The 24,406-nt window shown below is 39.3% G+C and overlaps 1 protein-coding gene across 4 annotated transcripts in view; it reads left to right on the top strand.

Moving 5' to 3' along the window:
• The window catches only part of cdk14 (cyclin dependent kinase 14), a 156,286-nt gene that overhangs the window by 39,057 nt on the left and 92,823 nt on the right, over positions 1 to 24,406 (top strand). For 3 of the 4 annotated variants that reach the window (XM_032558884.1, XM_032558883.1, XM_032558886.1), the window contains 5 exons: positions 8,135 to 8,380; positions 14,450 to 14,544; positions 15,080 to 15,159; positions 17,306 to 17,400; positions 18,845 to 18,907. In XM_032558884.1, coding sequence (XP_032414775.1) covers positions 8,135 to 8,380; positions 14,450 to 14,544; positions 15,080 to 15,159; positions 17,306 to 17,400; positions 18,845 to 18,907 — 579 coding nt within the window. Of the gene's footprint in view, positions 1 to 7,967; positions 7,988 to 8,134; positions 8,381 to 14,449; positions 14,545 to 15,079; positions 15,160 to 17,305; positions 17,401 to 18,844; positions 18,908 to 24,406 lie in introns of those variants that run through there. The other variant, XM_032558885.1, reaches the window with a different exon arrangement.

Raw genomic sequence — 24,406 nt, 5'->3', positions numbered from 1 at the left:
TTGCAGTGGTGTTAGAATCCACCATTCCTCAAGGTAAAATAGGCCCTGGCTTCTCCTGGAGAGAGTTTCCCTGGGTGTGCTGCTTCTCTGAACAGTCCTAGAGCATCCATGTGATTTGTATTTGGTGACACAAGTGGACACAGACAGCGCATGTATGAATGTTTGTTAATTTCTGTGTTGACCCTGTATTGGGCTGGTATCCCAACATTTGCCTGTTGACTGACAGAGATAGGCACCATAGAAATGTCAAGATGTTTTTATTTATTTATTTATTTTTGTCAGACTTGCACTTTTTATTGGTTTATTTTAATGATATGTTTATGCTCCTTTTTTAAAAAAAATATTAATTTTACTTGATTGTTTAGCAATGAAGACAAAATTCATAAAGACCTGACACAGAGAAAGAGATGCTTTACCCTGGGCTTAATTTATAACCTTCATACCAACAGTTTGACCAGCAGTTTGGTGGGAGACTGAATCATTATATCTTTATAGGTGACGCTGATAAAATGACAAATAATAATTAATATAAAAATGTTGTGATAAAAAGTCCAAATTGCTCATCCCTATCTATAGGTTACAGTGCACCTTTAACAAAAAAATCACAACCACTGACTTCTCTGCTTCAATTAACCTTCCCACAATCACTGCTTCACTGTCACTGTCACATGATCAGCCTCATTCTCTCTCCCCTCCAGACGCAAACACCAACCACATGAAAATGAATATCGGGTGTATATTGGCCCATTTTTATTCATAGTACCATTCCTGACATGTAAATAACTGTTAATATAATCATAAACCAATGTTAGTGTTGATATATTGTGCATACCTACTAAAGTAGGTTGATTCTTGAACTGCACAGATGGCCAGTGGTTGAACTGCCTGAGCTTGCTCTAAGCCCAGAAACATGACCATTTGATTTACTGTAAGTTTACTGGATTTACTCTGAGCTGCCCTCAGGCATGAGTGCGTGTGGGAATGACTATATGTCCTATGAGTCTCTGTGTTGCCCTGTGATGAACTGTCCTAACTCTTACCCAATGGACTGGGCACCATCCCCATGCAACCCTAAAAGGAAGCAACAATAGATGGATGGAAGGTTGTTTTTAGGGTTTTAAGTGTTCTAAACAGAAAATGACTCTGAGAAGGCTGCTGTACCAGAACTAGACTGAAGTCCAACACATGACTTTGAGGCCTTCAGAATGCCACTACAACAACTAACAACGGCCACTTGTTGTCATGGTGTTTCTATAAGTGGATTCTAATTATGTCAGTGTTAAAGGTTAGTAATTTACTGTCTCCAGCACCAGCCTTTATGTGTCAGATCTTATTTGGTTTTTTTCTTTTTGCTTTTTCCCACTTGTCCCAATGCAGTTAGAGCTTGTTAAAATTTAGACCAGTAAATTGTTACCATAGTGATTTCATCTGGTTCATCAGTTAGAACATTTTTCAACCACATAAAATGACTACATTCCTCTTCTTTTTTATTATGGGGTGTGCTAGAAATGATAAAAAGTCACTGCAGCAAAAATGGAAAAATATCCCTTGGATTAATTTATATAATTTTTTTCCTGCCAGGCACTTAGTGAAAGTGAAAGTCACATTGGGTTTGATGTCTGGCCAATGGAACTCAAGGATATGGAACACCAGGACTGAGTCCAAATTGGAAACACCAGTATTTTACAAGAAAACACTTCCAGAATATATTACAGCTCAGATTTGAGAGGCACTCTGACATTGATGCAGACATGTGTTAAGACAAGCGAAGAACATATGGATCATTGGCACACTTTGTCATTTGAATAGTATTGACTGAGTATGGATGGAAGAAGATATGTTCAGAGATTTGTGCTGCAGTTGAGAACTGACTGGCGAGAAAAAACATTCAAAAACTTTCTATTCTAATTTCATCTACTTTTTATGTACATTTTCAGTTTCTCTATGTAGAGCTGACCAAAATAAGTAATTTCTGCCATGTTATCCATTAGTTTTATTCTTTTACATGGACTTACTCTGCTTTATGTCATGTTGGGTTGAAGACCACATCACAACTGCAAATCTTGATCCATCTGGAGACCATAGCCTGTTCACATGGTTGTAACTTCATCCAGTGTCTCAGTGGTTGTTCGGTTCATAGGCAGAATAAATGGTCAAGCTGCTAATTCTCTGAGTAAGCCACAAAGGAGAATCAGCTGACCCAGTGGAACTTGCAGCTCTAACACTTCACTTTGCTGTTGCTCATCTGATTTTTGTAATGCAGGCTTGTTATTTGACAGCACACATTGATGCGGTGTGAAGGTGCTACAATGAAAGGGCAGCTGTTGGAGTCCAGACCTGAATAATCTACGCTTAACAAATCAGAATATAAAATATACATGGTGGCTGCCTGTGTGTCATCTGACCCCTCGCTTTGCACATTCAGATGGTTTGAGATAAACTAGATTTGATTGTTACTTACATTTCACTACACTGATATGCCAGCCTAACCTTCAATGAGTTCCTCATGTCATTATTTGACTGTTTCCTGTGGTTCTGTCATCTACTCAGGTTTTTCTCAGAAGGCCCTGACAAAGGCAAATCCTGCCGTGTTTATCACGGAACAGATACAACATATAAAGTCCCAAACATGCACTCATGCAGTGTTCTATCTGCCACTCAACAATGTAACAAAGGCCTGTGCTCAGTAGACTGTGTGAATGGAAGGAGGATGAGGTGTTTTTTCCGCTCTCTCCTCTGGTGTATCGTCTCACTGTCATCTTGAGGCTGGAATGATGAGACCAGGCAAGCAGATATCTCTGCTTTGTCTCAGTGTAATGGAAATGCATTCACGGCTCACAACATGGCTGACTTAACATTGCTGATAGTCCTGAGTTAACACGGCACACAAGTAGGCTTTATGGCTGATTGTTCTTTTATGGCCTCCATGGTTCTTGTCATCATTCAAGCTAATGCCATCAGTAACTACTCCTCTGGAGATAGTTGAATTAGCCTGGGTCTGCCTGCCGTGTTACTGCCCACATTTTCCATTATTGCATGACAGCTATAAGATAAGATGAATTTAAATGATCCCTGTGGGGCCGTGGGGTCAGTGCAGCAGTACAAAATGAATTATAAATAGGAAAACAATACAGTTCCTGGCTGATTGTAAATGCATATGTTGTTAATGGTGGTGATGGCGGGGGATATTAGAGATTAAAGAGGTTGTACTTTATAGGTAATCAATGTGGGATAATTGCATCCTTGGTGGAGTTTAGCTTTCTTGTTGACGGTGGAAACTGGGAATCCTCACTTTATCCACAAGCTGCCATATGGATAGTTTTTGTTCTGTAATCCTTTGGGGTGGGCAAGAATATCAATTCATCAATGCATTGCAGTTAATTTTCTTCCAATATAATATAGATTCTGAAAACTCTGTGAATCAATATTGCATTGGTCAGCCGGTTCACGCCATGGTGAGCAATACTTTGGAGAAACGTTTGACTTTTCATATTTGAGCGTACCACTTCCTACATTTCCTAAACTTTTTGTCAGGGAACTCAACAGAAGCGAGTTTGATGAGCTAGTTGTTCAGCCAGCGCCATTTCTTTGCACCAATGGCGGCGCAGAGAGTGGCCATGATGCAACTTGCTGCTGGCTATATCAGCTCTGTGTCACATTTGAAACCCTTTGTCTTTTTTCTTGAGTTTACTGGCAAACCTTTGGTGTGTTTTACCACCACCAACTGGTGAGGGGTGAGGGTCAGAATGGCAATATTTTTCAAATATGCTTGAAAATGATTCTTCAAAAATGTTATGAATTATCCTAGTAAAGAAGTAAGGAGTAATTAAAGGAGTTACTTCAATTTACAATTTTCAGTTACAGCACTGTATTTTTTTTACTTTGTACTTCACATTGAGCATGTGTCTACTTCATGTCTACTTCTTTATTTTCAGATGTTGCAGCTCAAAAATTGGGATACCCTGTTAAAGTAATGTATGTTAGGCAAGAAAAATAAAAAAGTAATGCTTAAAAATATTAATAGATAATCCAAATAATTATTTGTATACAATATCAAATCAACATCAAATCAAATTGTGATCCAAAGAATCAAAATTGAATTGAATTGTGAGGTTTTTAACAATACCTGTAAATAAAAAAATAATAAAATAAAAATGTATCTGAATTGGCCAAATTCAGAATCATCTGTTCATACCAGAAAGAAAAGCCAAAATCTGTATCGATCAATAACATTTTAGCTGGTGTATTTCTGATATTTAATTTTGACCCTGTGAATATAAATAAACCAGTTTTTTTATCTTTCACATTATTTTGTCTTTTTCTTTGTAACAGTATAGTTTGTTTGTTTTTTGGAGAGAGCAAAGCAATGATTCTAGATTAAAGGAGAAATAGTTTTTTGACCTTGATGACTGACATTGCTTTTCAGGGCTGACTTGAGTCTGAAAAAGGCAGCCATGCATAACATCTCTGCGGTATTTGGATCTATCGCAGCTCCTCTGGATGTGACATGTCCCTGTGCTGAATCTGTCACCATAATGCTACTGTGTGTGCTGTTATTATCATCCACTGCCACATGTAGGAGAAAGAAAGCAGGTTTATTTCTGCAAATGCTGACTTGCCAACAGATGTAGTGGTGTAAGGAAGAGTGATGTGGAAGGGATACTTTAGAGGACACTTTTACACTTTTTAGGAAACCCAACACACAAAACTTTCCAAGCACGCTTACAGTGCAAACTGGGATCAGTAACATTAGCCTGCTCATGTTCTAGCTACTGGTAGACCATTTCAACAAAAAACGTCAAACACAATCACACTTCTGGTAATTTTGACAGGAACTGAAAATACTGCATGACTTTGTTTATAATATACTAGCCTTTCACAATGACTGTTACAGTAAAAGACAAATGTTCTATTGCTGGAGAGTAAAAGGAAAACTTGAAAAACTTTAGCAATTTAAATGTTTCTTGTTTATGTTTTATAGATGCACTTTTTCAGTTAGGCCCGGGTCACATTACTGTGTATCTGCCTTTTGTTTCAGTGACTAAGGAAGACATGATGTCATAGTAAACACTTCGCCATCATCTAACTCTAAATGTAACACTATAGATGCCACTGGATGGATGTCTACACATTCTATTACACACACTGTGTATATCACACATGTACCAGTGTGATTCAACTATCAGAGCTGTGACTCAATAATATTACCTAATCTCAGTCTGTGCTCTCTGTGCTGATAAGGATCCACTAAAGTTGACATACTGGATCCTAGAGTATGAAAGGGAGACCTGCTCTCTTATTATTTGGCTAACAGTTACATGACCACTTGGTGGCACTATTGAAATTCTGAATTTTTATTCCCATGTGATCAGTTCATTCCTTTATCTTTTAAGAAATATGTTATAAAATAAATCTAGATGGCGATGTCATCACAGAAGCATCACATCCATTATGAAAATAGCAGAAAACCAATTTCCACACCCTTGTTCCCAATATGCAAACTATTCAGAATGAGTGCATAGGAAGTGATTAAAGAATAGGTTGGACCGAAAAAATAATCAGAAAATTCCAATGTGCAGGAGGACAGTCACATATTTTATTATTCAGTGCAATAGTAGTAATAAAGTTGAATAAAAGAATGCCAATAAGTAAAGTTAAACCCCCACCTTCCAAAATACTTACAGTTTCTGTGTGGATGTTTGAAACGGAATCTGCCAGGCTGAAGCTGTATCATTGGTTAATATTTAAATTGTGGTAAGACAGTCGACCCTTCCTTCTGGCTGTTTGTTTAGTCTCCAACAGGAACGATGCTTGTCTATGTTTAATCAGAATTTGTTTTAGGAAAGGCAGGGATGTTTTTTAGTGTCGTGGGGCTTTTGTTCTGGTGATCCTCTGTTCTGAATTTCTTGGAACGAGTCTTCTTCTCACACTCTCATTAAGTATTGATGGCTCGTAGTGTGATAGGTTCTAAATGAAGACATTAGCTTTTGTTGGTTAACGTGCTGCTCCAGATGACAGCTGCTGTCACTAAGGCCATGCATGATGTGGACAAGAGCTGTGGTGACAGTGTTAGTCTGTTCTGTTCTCCTGTCATGTTTCTCTGTGTATCTCTTGCCCCTGATTTGCACGCTTATTGGCTATAAATACTGTTTCCATTTCATTTTATATCTCATTTAAAATATTCAACTGCAGATTAATTTTCTTTGTTGGATAGTAATTTTGTGTCCAATAATTTTATACGCATTTGAGTAAATAATAAAAAAAAAAACACATTTAAAAAAATGCTAGCTTGTCATACACTCTGGTCACACTAATACCAATTGTCCAATATACTGAGACATTCTTAGGAAAATGGAGATAATTTGTTTTGAGACGTGTGTGTGTGTGTGTGGCATTGCATTTAATATGTTGTAGAGCCCATCTTTTCAACAAATAGTACATTGTGAGGACCCACTGCTCCTTATAGGGCTCAATACCCAGGCCCCATAAGAAGAAGAGCTGTTTTAGTGTTAGGGTTATGACTAAGGTGTGAATTTAGTCCAGGTTTGGTTTGGAGTTAGGCATGTACTGATAATGATTAGGATTAGGGTAAGGTTATAGAAATGAGTGAAAAATTAATGGAAGTCAGTGCAACTTCGTTGTAAAGCTACAAAGACTTTCCGTATGTGTGTTGGAGGCTGAGGAACACAAACAAAATTTGCCATTGTTCTTTTTATCATTGAGCTTATCAAAAATATCCTAAAAAAACTGCATATGAGGAAGCTGAAAAGCTAGGTGCAATGCTATTTGATGCTGGCGTTTACAAAGCAGCCAATCCAGGAGTTCTATTCATTTTCTTAGAAGATGATTGGCTATTCCCCCAATACCGGAAATCAAAACGACAGTGCACGTTAGCTTCTGTGACAGTGTTGCAACGGTTTAATGAAGGAGGTAAAAGTGTTTTCTGAGGGAATCTCAAGTATTCTAACTGAGTTCAGCTGGTTGTGGGAGTCCACTGTATTGGCAAAAATAAATTCTTCTAACTTTGCCAACAAATTTGCATAAACGAAATTTCCCAGTAATCCACTGGGCTTAATATGTGGATTAAGCCCTGTGGATTCACCAACGCAATAGTTGCTTCTGCTCTTCTGCAGTGTGATTATAAGAAGTTTTCTATACAATCACCTGGTCAGCTCCACTGACACCAGAAAAAACACGAGCATTTGTCTTAGACAAAACCACATATTCATGCCATCTTCTTTAATTTCATTATAATAAAATAATCAGGATTAAGACCTTAATGAGAAAACTGAGAACTACACATACTCCTCCAATTGCTATGCTGTCTTCTGGACTTGTTTTCCTCCTATCTGGTGGTGCCTTCAACCAGTATGAGAGAACCTGCGACTATGACACAGTAAGAGTCAGCAATAAATGAACCTCGTCATCAGTTTTTGCTGCATGTACATTTGGCCCTATTGTTGGTTTATGTAGATTTCAGGCATATTTAAGAGTGAGAAGATTTATTTGAGAAACACTTCACTGTGTCCAAAAGATCCTGGGTGATGTTAAAGAACAAACCAGTGAGCTGCAAGATGACTCCTGTTTGTGTGCTAGAGTAATTAGAAGTTCCTGCTGGGGAGTCCAGGCTTAAATATTTAATCTTAAGGGAGCCGTGGCAAACATGTCATGCCGCCTGAGTCCTTTATGTCCAATTCACAGAGTCCACCGTGCAACAGCCACTGGTAAGATGCCTTGTAATTAAAACAGATTGGGATTGTGCAGACGGTGAGTTCCTGATCATGATTGCCTTGTTGGAAGCTCTCTGCAGCATTAATGTGTGATGGTACTCCATGGGTTTGTAGATGTGTGTCAGTGATAAGGCGGAGACGTGTGAATGTTTGGGAACAGCAGCAGCCGCTTATTCCGCAGAGCTGACGGCTGACTGAAGCTGTTTTGTTCAGAAACAGGAGAGATGCAGATTAAAGGCTCCCATTCTAACAGAAAGGTAGCAGAGAGACAGACCCAGACTGACACAGGATGTGGAAGACAGACTTGCAGTCAGGTTAATATTTACTCATTCATCTTGTTGACGTCGATTATGTTCATCCTCGCCCTGCTTTTTGTCTTCTTCTCCACGTCCCCATTTTGACAGATATGTGTCACAAAGATGTCCACACGCGGCTGCCAGGGAACAGACTCGGTCATCAAGCCCCTGGACACCATCCCTGAGGACAAGAAGGTGAGAGTTCAGCGCACGCAGAGTGGCTTTGACCCGTTTGAGAAGCCTGCCAGCCAGGTGAAGAGGGTCCACTCGGAAAACAATGCCTGCATTACCGCCAAGAGCTCATCTACTGGGAAAGAATCGCCCAAACTGCGCAGGCACTCCAGCCCAAGTTCTGTAAGTGTACTTCTGCTTTGTTATGATTCATGTGTCTATGAGAAGTTGGTGTTATTAATGACCAGCTATTGTTTTGGACTATTTGTTGTTAGAAATACTATATTACCACTAAGTGAATGACCATAAAATGAAAAACATGCTTTACTTATTTAAACAGGAATATTATGCTGTTGCTTCACAGATGTGTTGAAACGCTGATGGGTCTTAAACCATTTCCAAACAAATGCCTTGAAACTTCACAGGTAGTATTCAGTTCAGAAATACTTAACTTATCCCAAAGGGAAATTAAACATCATCCCTCTTACTTTCTTATTATCTTCAAAGAGTTGTTGAGGATGGTGATGCTGTGGGCAGGAAGGAACTGTGGTACCGAGTAGTACATCTGAAGAAGACTCTGACTAAGGGCTGCTGTAAAGTTGCTCAATATCTGGGCAGCAGAGGCAATATTCCACAGTATCACTTCCTGGATGACACCATCAGTCATTGGCAAGCTCTGCTAATCCAGTACTTTGCTGTTGCTGCTCCTCTGTAAGGGCATTTTCACCGATGATAGTAAAGTAGACTTGGTTCAAGTTGGGACCAAAACATTTGTTCCATTTCAAGCTGCTGTGGTTCACTTTCACACTGAACCAAACCTTTTGAAAACTCTGTTTACCCCCTTGCCTGTCTGAAGAAGATACTGAAATGTAAATATAAATGGAGCAACGTCAGATTTTAGCGGTTGTAGGATTTCACTCATCTGCTGCTTGACTCGCATGTTTGTTTTGGTTGTATTTACCCAGAATACCATGCGATGTAGTCAGCTTCCTGTTTTTGTAGTGGTCTCCGATTCACTTGGCGTTGCAATCAGAGTTTACTTCAACTGAACCCAGACTTAGGATTGTTGGTGGACCACAATTGGCTTTTTTTCCACATCAGAGTTTGATTGAGCATTCACACCTCCCCAAACTCTGGCAAACAAACCAGAGTTTGATTAAAATGGACTAAAGAGGGCTGGTGTGAATGCACCATAAGTCATGCTGCTCTGTTTTTAGAAAGAACGCTTTCTCCTGTCAGCTCTTCCTAACAAACAATCCATGTTTTGTTTTTCCTAATTGTCCTGTCATAAACTTTCACATTTACCACACTAACTGAGACCCGTAGAATCTGATAGTGTTCTACTTTTGTACTTTAGTTCATGTTTAAATAGCTCTACAACCCAATAAATACCAACTCATTTTTATTGTTCCTAAAAAATGAACCACTCGAGTCCAGGTTGCACTTAGTTTTGTATCTACTTTGAATGTGGACCTCAATAGAAGAGGGTTGAATGGGCATATAACAAAAGACTGTTCCTGTCTTACCTGCATTGAAACTTATTTTCAGTCTTGGTGAATAATTTATTTTGCCCCCTATTAGTTTTACAAAGTGAGCGGTCTGCACCATGCTTCCTTAAATAAAATGAAACGCCAAACTAATCTTCTTTCAATTCAACCTGTGCAAATAGAAACTCGCAATGTAGCAGAGTGAGTCTATTTAGTCTAATTAGGATATATTTGAGATGAATATTCCCCTGCATTTAAAACAAGAAGTGATCATACTCTGCTGCCAGGCCCACAACTCCCACCGTCCTAGCAGGAACAAGAGGAAAGAGAGAACACCATCTGGAAAGCTGCCGATGAGCAGTCACTTCTGTTTGATCAACAATGGGCGAGAGAGCAGTCAACAGTAATGTAGGTGTTGCCATGGAAACACAGCTTTTTGCTTTTGGGAGGCTTTTTCTTTTGTTCACAATTAGTCATTTTGTATTTTCCCTTCAACAAACTATTTAAATATAGAACAATTATCACCATGCTCCTCTGCTGGACTCTCAGTCCCATCTTGTACGGCTACAACAAGCAAAGCAAAGCTTACAATGAACTCCTTCATATTCCCTCAAGTACTTACAGTATATATGATTTGCGCACAGTTAAAGCCAGATGTTTACATAAACAGCAAAAGAAGACACATCAGGATTCATTTCCTGTTTATGTCAGTTAGAACTCCCAAAACATCTCAGAGAATCATTTTAACTTTCTTGAAATCTCTGAGGTTTCCAACCATTTCCTCAGTTTATGTGGAAAATGTGTTCCTCCTGACAGAACTGGTGTAAGCGGGTCAGGTTTGTTGGTCTCCTTGCTCACACACACAGCTTTTCACATTTGCTCACAAATGTTCTGTGGAATTGAGAACAAGAATTTCCGATGGCCACTCCAGAACATTGAGTTTGTTGTTTTTAAGACACTTTGTACCTAATTTGGTGATTTGATTTTCAAAGGGTCGTTGTCATTTGGAAGACGAGTTTGTGTCCATTTTTAACTTCTTGCCTGATGTTGCCATGCCATCTTTCCGGACGGTGTTCCCTCCCGTCGGCTCGGGACGTACAGTGGCTTCAGCATCATCCTCTGCTCATTATGGGATGGCAAAAAAAACCAGGTTGCCCTGCATCCCCCTATTTCAGATGTTAGAGTTTTGGAGGTCAACAATTCCCTTAGTATCTTGGCTGATTTCTTTAGACTTTCCATCATATAGCTCTAGAGTGTTTGAGACGTTGCCTTATAACACATCAATTATAAAACAATAGATTTAAAATATGAACAAAAATCAGAAATCTTGAGTGAAGAGCAGCCCATGAAGACTTGGTTTTGGCGTAATTATTATTACTTAACGCTGCCTTGTTTTTCAAACCCTTTCTTTGAGCTCTGCATCCTATGCAGGACAAAGCCAACATGTTGTGATTGCATGTATAACAGGTGTATGCCAACATGTGGACACACTCTGCCTTGATTATTACACTGCGGGGAGTGTGTGGTGATGGCTCAGCAGGTGCAGGCTTTCAAGTTGGATGATTAGGGAACATGCCTTCAGTTTTGTGGTTTAATGAATGAAGAAAGGCAAACATGTTCCTCCCAAAGTACACTGACATGCAACGCCTGGACTCCACAGTACGTGCTAGGTTTTGATAAGGTTTATCCAAATAGGCTCTTTCTTAACTACAGTTGTAACATGTCAAAGAGAATTGTAATATATGAGCTTTCCAGGCTTTGTCAGCCCTTAAGGTGAAGTTCACCGCAGCTTTGAAGAGCAGCAGGAAGCCGATGTTTCTATCTGGTGAAAGCTGAAAGTTGGTGTTTTCTCAAAATGCTGCAATAACTACTGTAAGAATGTGTTGGTTATGACTGCTGGATAGTTGTGTTCTATTTAAAATGAGATTAGAGTTTAACTGTAGACTTTGAAGTTTTGTCAGTCAACCTTTTTCATGATAAAGATGGACTGACAATTTTGCTTGTTATATTGGCTCCACCTGAATTGTTTCTTCTTCAGAATTTCTCTCTGTTACATTCACCATTTTTTACTTTAAAGTTCACTTATTTCACTAACAGGACTACACTGGAAAGTCTGACAAATTACACACAAAAAATCTTTACTGATAAATTTTAAGTATTTACATTTACATCTGAATATCTGACTGTTATTTTTGATGCGGGTGCAGTTCTGAGAACAGGAGTATAAGTTTTCATTACTAGTGAGGTTGAATGAAGTCAGAGGGAAACAAAGTTATTCAAAGTTACATCATATGGGGTATACACAAAGAGTGTAGTGTTTTTGTAATATATCAAGTTAAATAGCTATTACAGCTTGGGTGATATAATTTTCATGATATTAGCTCTTATTCTTGTTAATTTTTCGTTTTTGAAGAGAAATTGAAATCAACTATAATTATAATCAGTACTGGTGGGTCATAGCTTTATGAAAACCGGACAAAATAATTTGAATCTCTGTCACAAAATGGTCACATTTACCTGCAAATAATGCTATAATTACCTATTCTTAAGACAGATGTATGTTATTTAATCCAGAAGCCAAATCCTTTTTAGTCAAATATGATAAATCTTAAGAATCCATAAAATATCACTGTTTTATTTAAAGGTGCATTTCCTTATATAATTACAAACATCAATCTGAAGCATGTATTCTGAATCTGTGTTGGTTTTGATTTGAATCTGATTACCAGTTTTGATTTCTCTCAGCTTTAGCTGATCTGTTTTTCTCTTATCTATAACCAATTTACAGCATGCTGTTTTCCCCTGATCTTAACTGAAACAAACATGCGTTTCCTAATCATGCAAATAAGATTTTCTGCTTTTGTATAGTGTTCCTTTTTTAATTTAGCTCACAGTATGAATGACCTAATAAATATGAACACAAACAAGACTTAATAGGACAGACATGAAGGTTGATTGATTTCCTGCCAGAGTGGCTGTAAAACACAAATGAGTTGTTTCAGCCAGATTATGAAAATCTGCAAATTGTGCCCTTCACAGGTGCTCTGTTCAGGAAGTTCAACATGCTTGAATTTCAACCAACATTTCATAACTAAATACCCCAGTAAAATTGTTATCAGTTGATCAGAATGTATTTATGGGGCACTTCCAACATAACCAGGTTTAACACAGAAGTGTTTTCTAAAAGCTAGAGCATGAAATGCAAACAATTATCAACAAACTCATCAAAAATGGCAAAATAAGCAAAGAACATAATATTAATAACAAATGTACTTGAACGAAACAGGAGAAATTTTCATTGTTTCTTGCTGGATTTTTGGTTTCAACTGTTCATTTTGTTCCAGTCAACTTGAAAACCTTGAAAAATCTATTATAAGATAATGTTCTTTTACTTAGTTTGACCTGTGGGATAATATGGAATTTTGTTGTGCAAGAATTATTATTCAGTGTATCATTTTCTGTTTCAGTAATATTTGGTTTGTTTTGAGCTAGAAAAGCAGATTTGCCTTTTTCAAATTCAGGATCTGTCTTCACTACAATTTGGAACAAAAAAGGGAACGCTTTATAGTTAGTCTGAAGGAGAGGAGAGGTTGGCTGGTCGGGAACATCCTACTTTTTGAGTTTAGTGTACAGACAGAGTTTCACTTCCTGCTTGATCCCTGGAGAAAACTTAATTTGTTTAGAAAAGCTCTGAGAAATGCTGAGCTTATTAGCGCTGCAGAAAGCAGAGAGATAACAAGATGGGGCAGGAGGGGCATAAGGTGGAGGAGGGTATTTGTTGAGGATGGGGCGTCTGTAGCCCAGCTATGGATTTGGATGGAAGAGACATTATGCTGAGCTCGGTTTAGGGCTTTTATAAGCACATATATGGAAACTGCTTAAAGACTCATTAATAATGCATGGTGGAAGTATTGTAAATAAACCTAAAAAGCATGCATTGTTCCTGAAACATTATTGTTCATTAAAAGAAAGCTGTAAAATGACTAAAAAGTAATTTGAGCAGCATTCAGCTTCTTTGCACCTCAAATCTGTAACAAACTTCCAGAAAACTGCAAAACAGCTGTAACACAGAGTTCCTTTAAATCAAGACTTTTAAAGATAATTAATGGAACAGTGACCAACACATCTGATGAGCATTAATGATTTTGAATATGACAGTTGACAAAATGTAATGTCTGTCACTGGTTTTCACAACTGTTGACTATATGATGTGTTTATGATTTTTTTATATTTTCATGATGTAAAGCACTTTGAACTGCTGTATTGCTGAAATGTGATTTATTGCGAGAGCACAACAGTATTTACTCAATACTTTTGCAGGCTAATTCAAAAAGAAAAAAAAAGTACCACCCATATCCACTAGGGGTTCCTTAGATCTTCATGCATAAGTCAGACTATTCCTTCTGGAAGCTCATCTGGTGATTAACTGGTTTCTGCTTGCGTCTGATTTTTACCAGATAGATTTTAAGCTGTTCATCTCAAGTTCTTATTGCCGTACAGCTGTAGTTTTCAGCAGCAATCAATGAAAAGTGTCTGAAAGTTACAGGCTCATTGGAACTTTAAAAAGGGCTCTTCTCAGAAAGTGCGCTAAGTAGACTGTTCCTCCCAGTGACGCCTTTCTGATGATGCAGTGTGGAACCTTTGGATTTTAATAACTCTCCTAGAATTGCAATGTCTTTTTCTTTAATCCCAGAATTGTTTCTTCTCTTCTTTTCTGAAATCTCCCATTTAAATAATATTTTCTGTCTCTCCCTTTTTCACTCAGCCCACAAGCCCCAAGTTTGGAAAGGCAGACTCATATGAGAAGCTGGAGAAGCTGGGAGAAGGCTCATATGCAACAGTTTACAAAGGAAAGAGCAAGTAAGCAGTGTTCACGTTTCTCTTGTTTTTCCCTCACCCATGCATTCAATGATGTGTTTAATTTTACATGCCGCTGCTGTAACTGAATCGAAAGTCGATGAAAAGCTTATGACAGTTGCAGATCCTGGTTTTAATGTAAAGTCCCACACATACAGTGCAGATTCCTGTATTTTAATTACCACAGAATGGACGATTTTTTTCCCTCTCTTAATGGTTCAGTGCTTTTCTCCCAGGTTTTTCTAATTAAATTGCGAGAAATGAAAAGTTCCGGGGCTGCAAATGCACAAACCTCTGCAGCCTCTAATCTTCTTCGTGATGATGTTATTTCGTGTCTCTTTTGATTGGTGAGCTTCATTCAGCTGTAGTGCTGCGCCCTTGTACCCCAGTCTCACTCCAGTGCTGCTAAATTACTTTTCATTGACTTAACTCTCCTCTCTCTGTTCTCAGTCTTTGCTGACTTTGAATTGTCTCGTTTTTCTACATAATGAAGAAAGTCCAGCAGATTATGGCACTTTGTTATTTGTGCTGTCATCAGGGTGAACGGGAAGCTGGTGGCTCTGAAAGTGATCCGTCTGCAGGAGGAGGAAGGAACACCCTTCACAGCCATAAGGGAGGGTAAGTGAAAAAAAAAAAATCTGAATCCCAGTTCACTTCCTGTTCATAGTAGGGTAATGGGAATGTTCCTCCAGCCCTCTTCAGGGCCACAGCTGGTAACACAGTCTGAAAAATGTAAAGTTTACTAGTTTACAATCTTTAATGACAATCTTTAATGCTTAATTTGAAGTGTTTGGATTTTCATTCTCAACAAGCATAGATTGTATGGGGTTGTAAATTTTTAAGATGTCACAGTACAGCACAGTAAAATTCAGTACAGTAGATTTAACTAGGTTATTTTTTATTCTAGTAACAAATATGTCCTCATGTGTCACACTTGTGTTCAGTAGTGACATGCATGAGCTGCTTGTCATCTTTATTTCCAGACTGCTCCAGTTACATACTCACACAAGTTTCAGAGTGACAGCGCTTGGTTTTAAAGCCAATAACTGCTTTGAAGCTTCTGTTTAATTCACATTCTGAACTCTACCACAGCGGTGGATGTTCTGCAGGAGGAGGGTCCTCTCAGCATCAGCCTGTGTAGTCCATGCAAGTGGTCAGTTTTAGCCCTCAGACTGAACATGCACACTAGAAAAGGTCTGATTAGTTCAGAAGGTTCTCAGTAATTAGGATCTGTAAAAAAAAAAAAAAAGCTCCAAAAGTTCCTGACTTTCCTGACTTTGCTGAAAGTAAAAGCCTCTGCTCCACACAACCCGCTCATATGGAAATGAACCTGAGATGAGAAGACGCTTCTATCATACAGAGGCTCAACTCTCCCTGAGAACAGATCAGATGGGTGCTTTGAAATTGGACTAATTCAGCACTTTCTGAGTAAGAAGCGCACAGCGCAGATATGTGACCAGCATTACCCCTCTATAAACTACTCCATCCATGTGTGTGTGTTGGGGGGTGGGGGGGGGGGGTGGGGGGGGGGGTATGCGTGTGTGTGCGCGTGAGTGTGTGTGTCCATGTATCCAGGGAGGTTGTGCATGTCTTCACAAGCTGGTGACAGGATCCTGGAGGTATCAGGCTGCAGATCCACACATAGTCCTGTCTTTGATCTGCTTCTATTATTTTGAACAACCTTTAGCTTCTCCTGCAGGATGAATGCATTCATGAGGCTCTGGCACCGGGCAACTTTCCAACGATCTGTCCATCAAATCCTCCCTGTGCCTTTGAAACAGAACTTAAACATTAATCCCGTTGGTAATCGTCTGAAAACCCACTTAGTCCTGTGAATATAAACCAAGCTTATGTTGCTCTAATATTTGGTCCAAATAAAACAGATTCCTGTTACTGTTGTTTGACTGAACTTTATCTCAGTAATTGAGGCTTCGAGACCTTTGCTGATGTTCAGTCAATACAGTAGAGGTTTTGTAAACAAGGAAACGAGTGAAAACTTCTCATTTCATTGATCCTTTGCCAGTTCAAATAGATGATCAGAGATCAGTAATCACTGACCTCAGACCAGTTAGAGTAAGACTGTAGTGACAACACAACACAGATCCTTCTCCTGCATCTCTTTAAATCAGCAAACAGAAACAGACAGAATCAAAGCAGCATATTAAATATGACGTTATAATTTTCCCTTGTCTGCCTTTATCCACACAAGTGTGAGTGATATTACGTTTTTTTTTTTTGCAACTATAACAAATATCATTGCTGCTTTTCGTAAGTTTTCACTGCAGAAATGCAAAACCTAACAGGTATTCTTAGTCTAGTTTGTAGTGCAAATATATTAGAAGACTTTAAATAAGAAAACAAACGTCTAAGTAACTCTTCAAGAGCTTGCTGTAAGTTCAAAAATCCTTAATATTGATGAAAAAGTATTTATTCCATTGGCAGATAATTTCACTAATCTGAAGTGAAATTTCAGATGTATGAAGCATAAATTCAGTTGGTAAATGAAGCGTTCCTCCAGAGCCTCTCCTCACTGCTGATTACAGACACCTCTTACATCATAAATGTGTTAAAAAGTGAGTGTGAGAACCTCTGACGCTGAATCCAGCCTGTGTTTTCTGTGTGTTGTAATCCTTCCCTAATCCCTGCAGGTACTGAAGCGCTCCAACAGTCCAGCTAATGATCATAGAGCTGCTGGTTATCTGGCTGCATCATCTACTGTAACACATCATAATGGGCCTCTGGTTCTGCTGTTCTCTGTTTGCAGCGTCTCTTCTGAAAGGACTGAAGCATGCCAACATCGTGCTCCTCCATGACATCATCCACACCAAGGAAACCCTGACTCTGGTGTTCGAGTATGTGGTGAGTTTGAACTCTGACCTCAGCTGTGTGATGGGTGGACCACAGAGCTCCAAATGTAGATTAAAAGTATGACTTCAGGGAAACCATAGTTCTGATGAGTATCTATATTTATTTTTTGCTTTGTGAGACCTTTCAGTTTTTCATACCCAGCTCTCTGCAACACGAGCTGTGAATATTTTAACTGGTAAACTCTTTAACGGTTCACAGGCCTTTAAAAACTGTTAAAGCTCTCATGGATTTCTTTTAGTTTTTACTAAAGTAATAAAGGTGTGTGTGTGTTGGTGTGGAGGGCGGGGGGATGTGCCTCTCTTTAGCAGCCACTGGGTGGGAGGTGAGGTGCGGTCTGCCCTGGGCAGGTCACCGCTCCATTGCAGGGCTGGATTTCTATTCAGATGAATCTTTGATCTTCAGCTTGTGAGCGGATGAGCTGATCTGGATCCCTCCTCCGTCTTACTCAGCTTTTCAGCCAGGGTGGGGTAAATGGAGTGGTCTGATGCAGTTTATAATCTGGTTCTGCTTGTGAGATATGAGTAGAACTCAGCAGATTCTGTTTAAATTAAACATGATGGAAAAGATCAGCTTATTAGGTTATTGTTCCTGCTGGATCTTCTCTTACCTTCTGCTCAAAACAGTAAATCCTTCCTACATGTAGCAGACTGACTGCTAGGGGTGGGTTTATTTATCGCTGGTGGAAACTTCAAGTTAATGTCAAGTTCGGTGCTGTTGCTCATAAGGATGCAGAAAAACACATTATAGATTTTTCTAAAAGCTAATGGAGAGTGATGGCAGGAGGGCATAATGTGAGGACAGAAAACCGATGGGTTAAATCAGTGGCAAGTATTACAGAGAGATGGAGATAATGGAAATAAAAAGGGGAAAGATGAAAACAGAGATGTGGTGCATGACTTTGTGGGAGATGGACAGGCATGTCTGCGTGTGAATTATTCAGCAGTCTCCTTTGGTGTGAGCAGCAGTGGGAGATTGTAAATATCTCTGTGATTTCCGAACCACTGCCTCCTCCATCCATAAATCTGCTCACAAAGCACCAAAACGCTGCCTGCCTGCTAAACATGTCCGCTTTACCGTCAGTGAGGACTCTGACGGTTCATGTGGTCAACTTTGATAAAATACAAACATTCTTCCTGTTTTGTGGTATCCTGAAAAAAGAAGAAATGCAGATATCATTACTGTATGAAGTGTCTTTGCTCAGAGATCAACAGGAATCAAATTCTGATCTGAGTGCCTCTATTAAAGACAGAAAAACTACAATTCATTCATCGCTGCTGTTAAAATAACATATAGATCAATCTGTTGATAAATCAGAAATTCCTGCTGCTTTAGTGAACTCTGTATTCAACTGTAGTATAGAATACTGTAAGTCAACTGTAGTAAGCAAAGCATTTTGTAAAATTGATTGAAATAAAAATCATCTTTCATGTTGCAGCACACAGACCTGTGTCAGTACATGGACAAACACCCAGGCGGTCTCCACCCAGACAACGTGAAGGTAATGCTTCTCTTCTACAGACTGGATTTTTTATGTTGATCCCGAACAGTTTGTTTCTTTAAGTCAGTGATCAATCTGGGTTTAGTGAATACAACCTCCAATCCCTACCAACATTGGTAAGAATCTGCCTTTGTTTTCATTATTCATTTAATTTTACAACTTTTTCTTCGGGGTTGGAATACTTTACCATGTGATTAGTTCTTGGAAGCTTCTCAGTTCTGGAAGTTCAGTGGTTCTTGTTTCGTGCTGCTGATCTTGATGATGATCCTGTGACAGAGTTCTTTAGCCACTGGGACAGTGTGTTTAGTCTCTGAGAGAGAAGTAAACAGCTCAAAGGCTGCTGGTCCCAACAGGAATGTACACATTAACTTAAGGTTACAGGAATGTCATGTTAAATGGTTTTCCAAAGCTTTCCAAATTAAGATCTGAAAAGTGTGGTGTGCGTATGCATTCAGCTCTTTCATGTTTTACCCTTTGTGGAATCACCTTTTGGGGTTTGTCTGTAGCAGCCGTGAAAATCTTCAGACTGAAATTTGAGTTTGTTTGTCTTTATGAAACAGCCAAGCTCAGTCAGACTGGATGGAGAAGATCTACAAACACCAAGAAAAACCACAGAACCAACAGATTAAGAATTCATTTTTCTGTCAGTATACCTGTACTTCTACACCCGGAGAGAAACAAAAAACAATAACCGTGAAACCATAGCAACAACCAACATATGGGTGTGTAATAATAATTAGAACATCACTGAAAAGTACACAGACCTCTTGCTAAATAATCTGCAGGACACCTGCCATACATATAGCAGGTAAACTATGGTAGGAGGATGATTTCGCTCACTCCACTGTTTGAATACATCAGCAGCAAATGTTCAGAAAGTAGAAAGTTACTATTCTGTCATCTTAAAACAGTCATTAGTTAATTTTGATCTCCTTTAGACGACACAGGGATGGCAGTCTGTGCTGGTGAAGCTACGAGCCTGTCCTGTATGACCGTGCAGCTCTCTGAGTCACTCATGCTGCCTGTGTTTGCATGACTGCAGGACCCAGCTAACATAAATTAACAGGTGGGAAGAACCGATAATGTGGTAAACCAGGCATCTTGGTGGTGGAGGGGGCGTTAGGAATGCAGGGAGGTGACAGTTCAGGCTCCATCTGTCATCCAGCAGCTCATAAGTTTCAACGCCACAGATTTACAGAAGCTCTGTGTGTTTCTCCTGCTGCCAGCAGCCGTGCGAGTCACATGGATGATGTGAGATTACTGCAGGAGAGCTGAGCGAGGTGTTCACACCCATCAACTCTGTTACCTAACAGTGAGACTCCTGCCACGGAGTTTCCAACGTGTTGATAGGGTTCGTGACTTTATGTAGATATGACATGTTGTGAATTGGAACCACACATATCATTATGAGGATGGTTACAGTAGTCCATCACTTCCTCTCCGCTGTTCTGTGCAGCATGGTGTTGGATAAACCTCAAATTTAGATGCTTCCACTGTCCATCAGTTCAGGAGGGGCATAACCAGGGTTTGGGTGGTGGCAGCACTCTTCAAAGGTTTTATATCCTAAAATGGTCCAGGAGCACTTGGTGTGATTTTCTGACCTGTTTAATATTAATATAGAAAGTAGACTTCTGGTACTCTTGGTGATAGCCGCCTACAGCTAGCTAAAATCTGCAAATACTTACGACCCCCTCTAATAACACGTAGAATTTCCTATTTTAGTAAAACACTAAGGTAACATTTTAATAGAACACTGAAAAGCATTCTATGTACAAACATGGAATGTAACCTATTTAACCTTTTCACCCATTTTAACTGAACTGTTTCACTTTACTTTCCTCTTCCAGTCTCTGACTATTCCTAAAGGAGGCAGACTGATGTTCAGTTCAGCCACAGGCCAGCACCAACCTGAGCAGAAGCTCCATGAGGAGCTTTAATGTCACACAGATGTGCTGTTGTTTACTAATCAGCTGCATAAAAGCTATTAGTGTCTCTGCTGCCTGACCAAATTAACATGCGGGGACGTAGCCGTAACAGTCCCTGCTGCTGTAATTAATGACCATCAGCAGAGTGGTGAGAGCATGCGAGTGTCACTGCAGCTCCACTCAAACTGACCTGAGGTCTGTGCCTGAACTGGTTGGTCCTGGTGAAACCCAGTGGAAACGGCACAGCGCCATTAACCCTTCCTGCCCCATTGACTGTAGTTTGTTAGCAGGACGGCTGTAATCCAACGCCCGGCAGGATGACCTCACTCTGACTGCTGCTGAAGTGCTCCTTTATATTACATTAGGCCCAGTCGGATGAAGGAGCCTGACTCACTGACATCCTCATATATCAGAGGTAAAGTGATGCCCACAACCCAGAAGCAGGGAGCGTTTGTCCCTCATAATTAAGTTTAGCAAAAGCTGAAAGCTCCTGTCAGCATTGTTAGCACATTGGGTACAAATATGGAAGAAATAGTTCATCTAGTATTGTGGGAGTGTAACTAGCACCTTTATTCCCAAGAAACACTAGTTTTTAAAATAACCCTGTTGGCATATTTTATCTGCACCACTAATTATTCAAATATATGCACCTCTTTTTGTAAACTACAGAAGACAGGAAAGTAACACATAGCAATATTTCCCTGATCCATTCTTCAGTGAGGATGGAAAGGAAGTTGAACAAAAATCTCACTGAGAGAGACATGCAGCTGACACACATGTTGGCTCATGTATTCCCATAAGAACAGTTAGGTATGTCAGCATGGAGGCTGATTTTTCAGGAGGTTCTGTAACCAAAATCAGGCTTTAAAAGCAACTTAAGCTATGAAAATACTGCACATATTAAAACACTTAAAAGAAATTAGACATCACAGCCATATTTGACGGTTTGAAATTGACCTCCGTCTCTTCAAGAGCCTTCAAGTCTTTCCACATCATCACAACTATGATTCTCTATGCTGTTAATTGATGTCTGTGATAACTATTATTAGGAGTATTGTAGCTTGTATGATAAGCTCAGCAGCTCCACCAGGTGTTTGCTAACTGCTGCTGCTGCTAGTCTGGAGGAGCAGTGGACAGATGCTCTATAGGTAGAAGCTTGGCTGGGGATTGAAGCTCCAAGGCTGAGCTTTGGTGAGCAGAAGGCATGTTAAAGCTACAGTATGTAACTTTTATGAAAAGAATATTTTTTGACATATTTGTTGAAATTCACTACGTTCTTACAGAATGGTATTAGAAAGATAACTTGTAAAAAAATTAAAAAATTGCTGCCAATCATGCCCATTTCTGTTAACTGCTCCCTCGACCTTCCACCCCTGCTCTCTGCTACACTACAGCTTCTCCCTGTCAGCAGACAATGTTTTGAATGCTAAGGCTAGTTTGCATGTCCACCGATGACGACAGTAAGGATGAGTTGATTGACAGCACTAAGACATGTCTCCTGGCTCTGCACTATAAAAAGTGCATTTGGACTACAGTTCATGCTATGGACTTATTTACATTAATTCTTTTGGGTTAGTGATGACAATTTACTTGTGTTGAATTAACTTAAAAGGAACACATTTTTAACTTGAGGCAACTCTTTACTTTGACTTTACTTGGAGCAGTTAAGTTCAATGCCACGTTCACAGATCTGTGAGGGAGATAGAGAGGACTGAGAAGTCTGGCTGATTCAGAAAGATGTGCAAGGAGGAAGCTAAATGATAAATGATAATTGTCCTGTACTTCTATATCACTTTATCAAGTCCAGGGGACCCCGAAGTGCTTCACATAATAGTCAGTCATTCACCCATTCACATACTGTCAGTCTGCTTTGGGGCAGACTGACAGGAGCGAGGCTGCCATACCATCAGGAGCTGGTTATCCTTCTCTGTGTAACTCTGTGACTGTTAGAGACAACTGAGCTCTGTCCCACTGGCAATAAGTCCACCTCCAGTGATATATATATATATATATATATATACATACAGTATATATACAGTATATATATATACAGTATATATACACCTTCCTAACATTAAAATCTGGAAATGTCCTCACTTTAAAGGTAACAAAAATACAACAAATACAAAAAATACCAGGGTAATAGCAGATTAATTTTATCTGCCATAAAAGATGAATTTTTACATTTACATTTATAATAAATGTGGAAGCTGCTTTTTATGAGCAAAAAGTTTTCCACAACTGTAATGAGGGATTGTAAAATGTACTGCTTCAATCTCTTGCCTTGCTAGATTCTCTGATTTTGAATATAAACTTTAACCAAATGTTCCAGATGAGATAAATCAAATATACCAAGTTCCTGATCCAAATTTGACTCTCTGATAGTTTGACTACTTCCATTCATCTCTCTGCCTTCTGTACAGCGTTTTCATCCCACTGTTTGGTGTGACAGTTTGATGGTGCAGTTCAGAGCGTCTCCACAGAACTCAACAAGTGATTTCTTGTGTTTGTACAATTGAGATGTTCCAGGAGGAGTACAATCACACAGCGGATGACTGTGATACGCCCCGACCCAACATTTAAACATGTGCCAAGAATGATTCTGGGTCTTTGTGGACCTTTACAGCCATTTGCTGGCAGCTCCTCAGGTTGAGCAGGTTGACGCTGTTGCTGATTCAGCCCATTAAAGACGACACTTTACTGATGCTTAGTGGAAAAGATGGAGGCTCTTTTCTGTGCCTGCTGGCAGATGGTCGAATGTTTTCACTCCATTTAACACTCCTTCATTTGAGCTCTCCCTCACTGATTTCATCGTGTTTACTCATTTCAGTGAGCCGGTGCTGGGGGGGGATTGTAACTGTGAGCATTTGTTTTTATGATGCTAACTTCTGTGCTGTTACTGTCTGAATTTGCGTGTCCTGCTGGCTCTGTTTACAGGAACAGAAAAAAGTATAATTTTTGGCTTTTTTTCCGATTGAAACAATATTTGTGAGTTGGTGTTATCACACCTTAAATATTGGCAATTATATTTTAAGCCTGTTTCCGGGACTACAGTAAATGTTTATATCCATATTCTTATTAATCCAGATCTAGTTTGATATGCACAGACTGAGGGACTTTCCTACTTGTCCCATTTTATATTCCAAATCCATTTTATATTCCAAAAACTTCCTAAGCAATATAATTGGATTTTCAGAAAACAGTGTAGGGACCTTGTTGAGGTGAGCTAAAAATGTATTTTAGGGAGCATTCACAGCCATATTTAATCTGCTTTAATCAAACTCTGGCTTGTTTGCCTAGAAAGTTTGGTTTGTTTGGGGAAGTGTGAATGTGCAGTCAAATTCTGATGCAGATGAAAACAGTGACCTCTGGTAGCCTACAAACTTAGATCTCAGTTCGGTTGAAGAGAATTCTGATGTGGTTTGAAAACAAGCTGACCAGAGACTATAATGCAGGGCATTCTGGGTAAATACAACCAAGACAAATCCATGTGTCTATAATTCGCTAACTAGCTTGTCCTCATTGTTGAGGAATGTTTGTTTTTCACATTTGCCAAAAACAAAAGAAAATTTTA

This window comes from Xiphophorus hellerii, chromosome 3 (genome assembly GCF_003331165.1).
Source record: "Xiphophorus hellerii strain 12219 chromosome 3, Xiphophorus_hellerii-4.1, whole genome shotgun sequence".
NCBI classification, from domain to species: domain Eukaryota; kingdom Metazoa; phylum Chordata; class Actinopteri; order Cyprinodontiformes; family Poeciliidae; genus Xiphophorus; species Xiphophorus hellerii.
The sequence above is the reverse complement of the archived record's forward strand: the minus strand, read 5'-3'. Positions and strand labels throughout refer to the sequence as shown.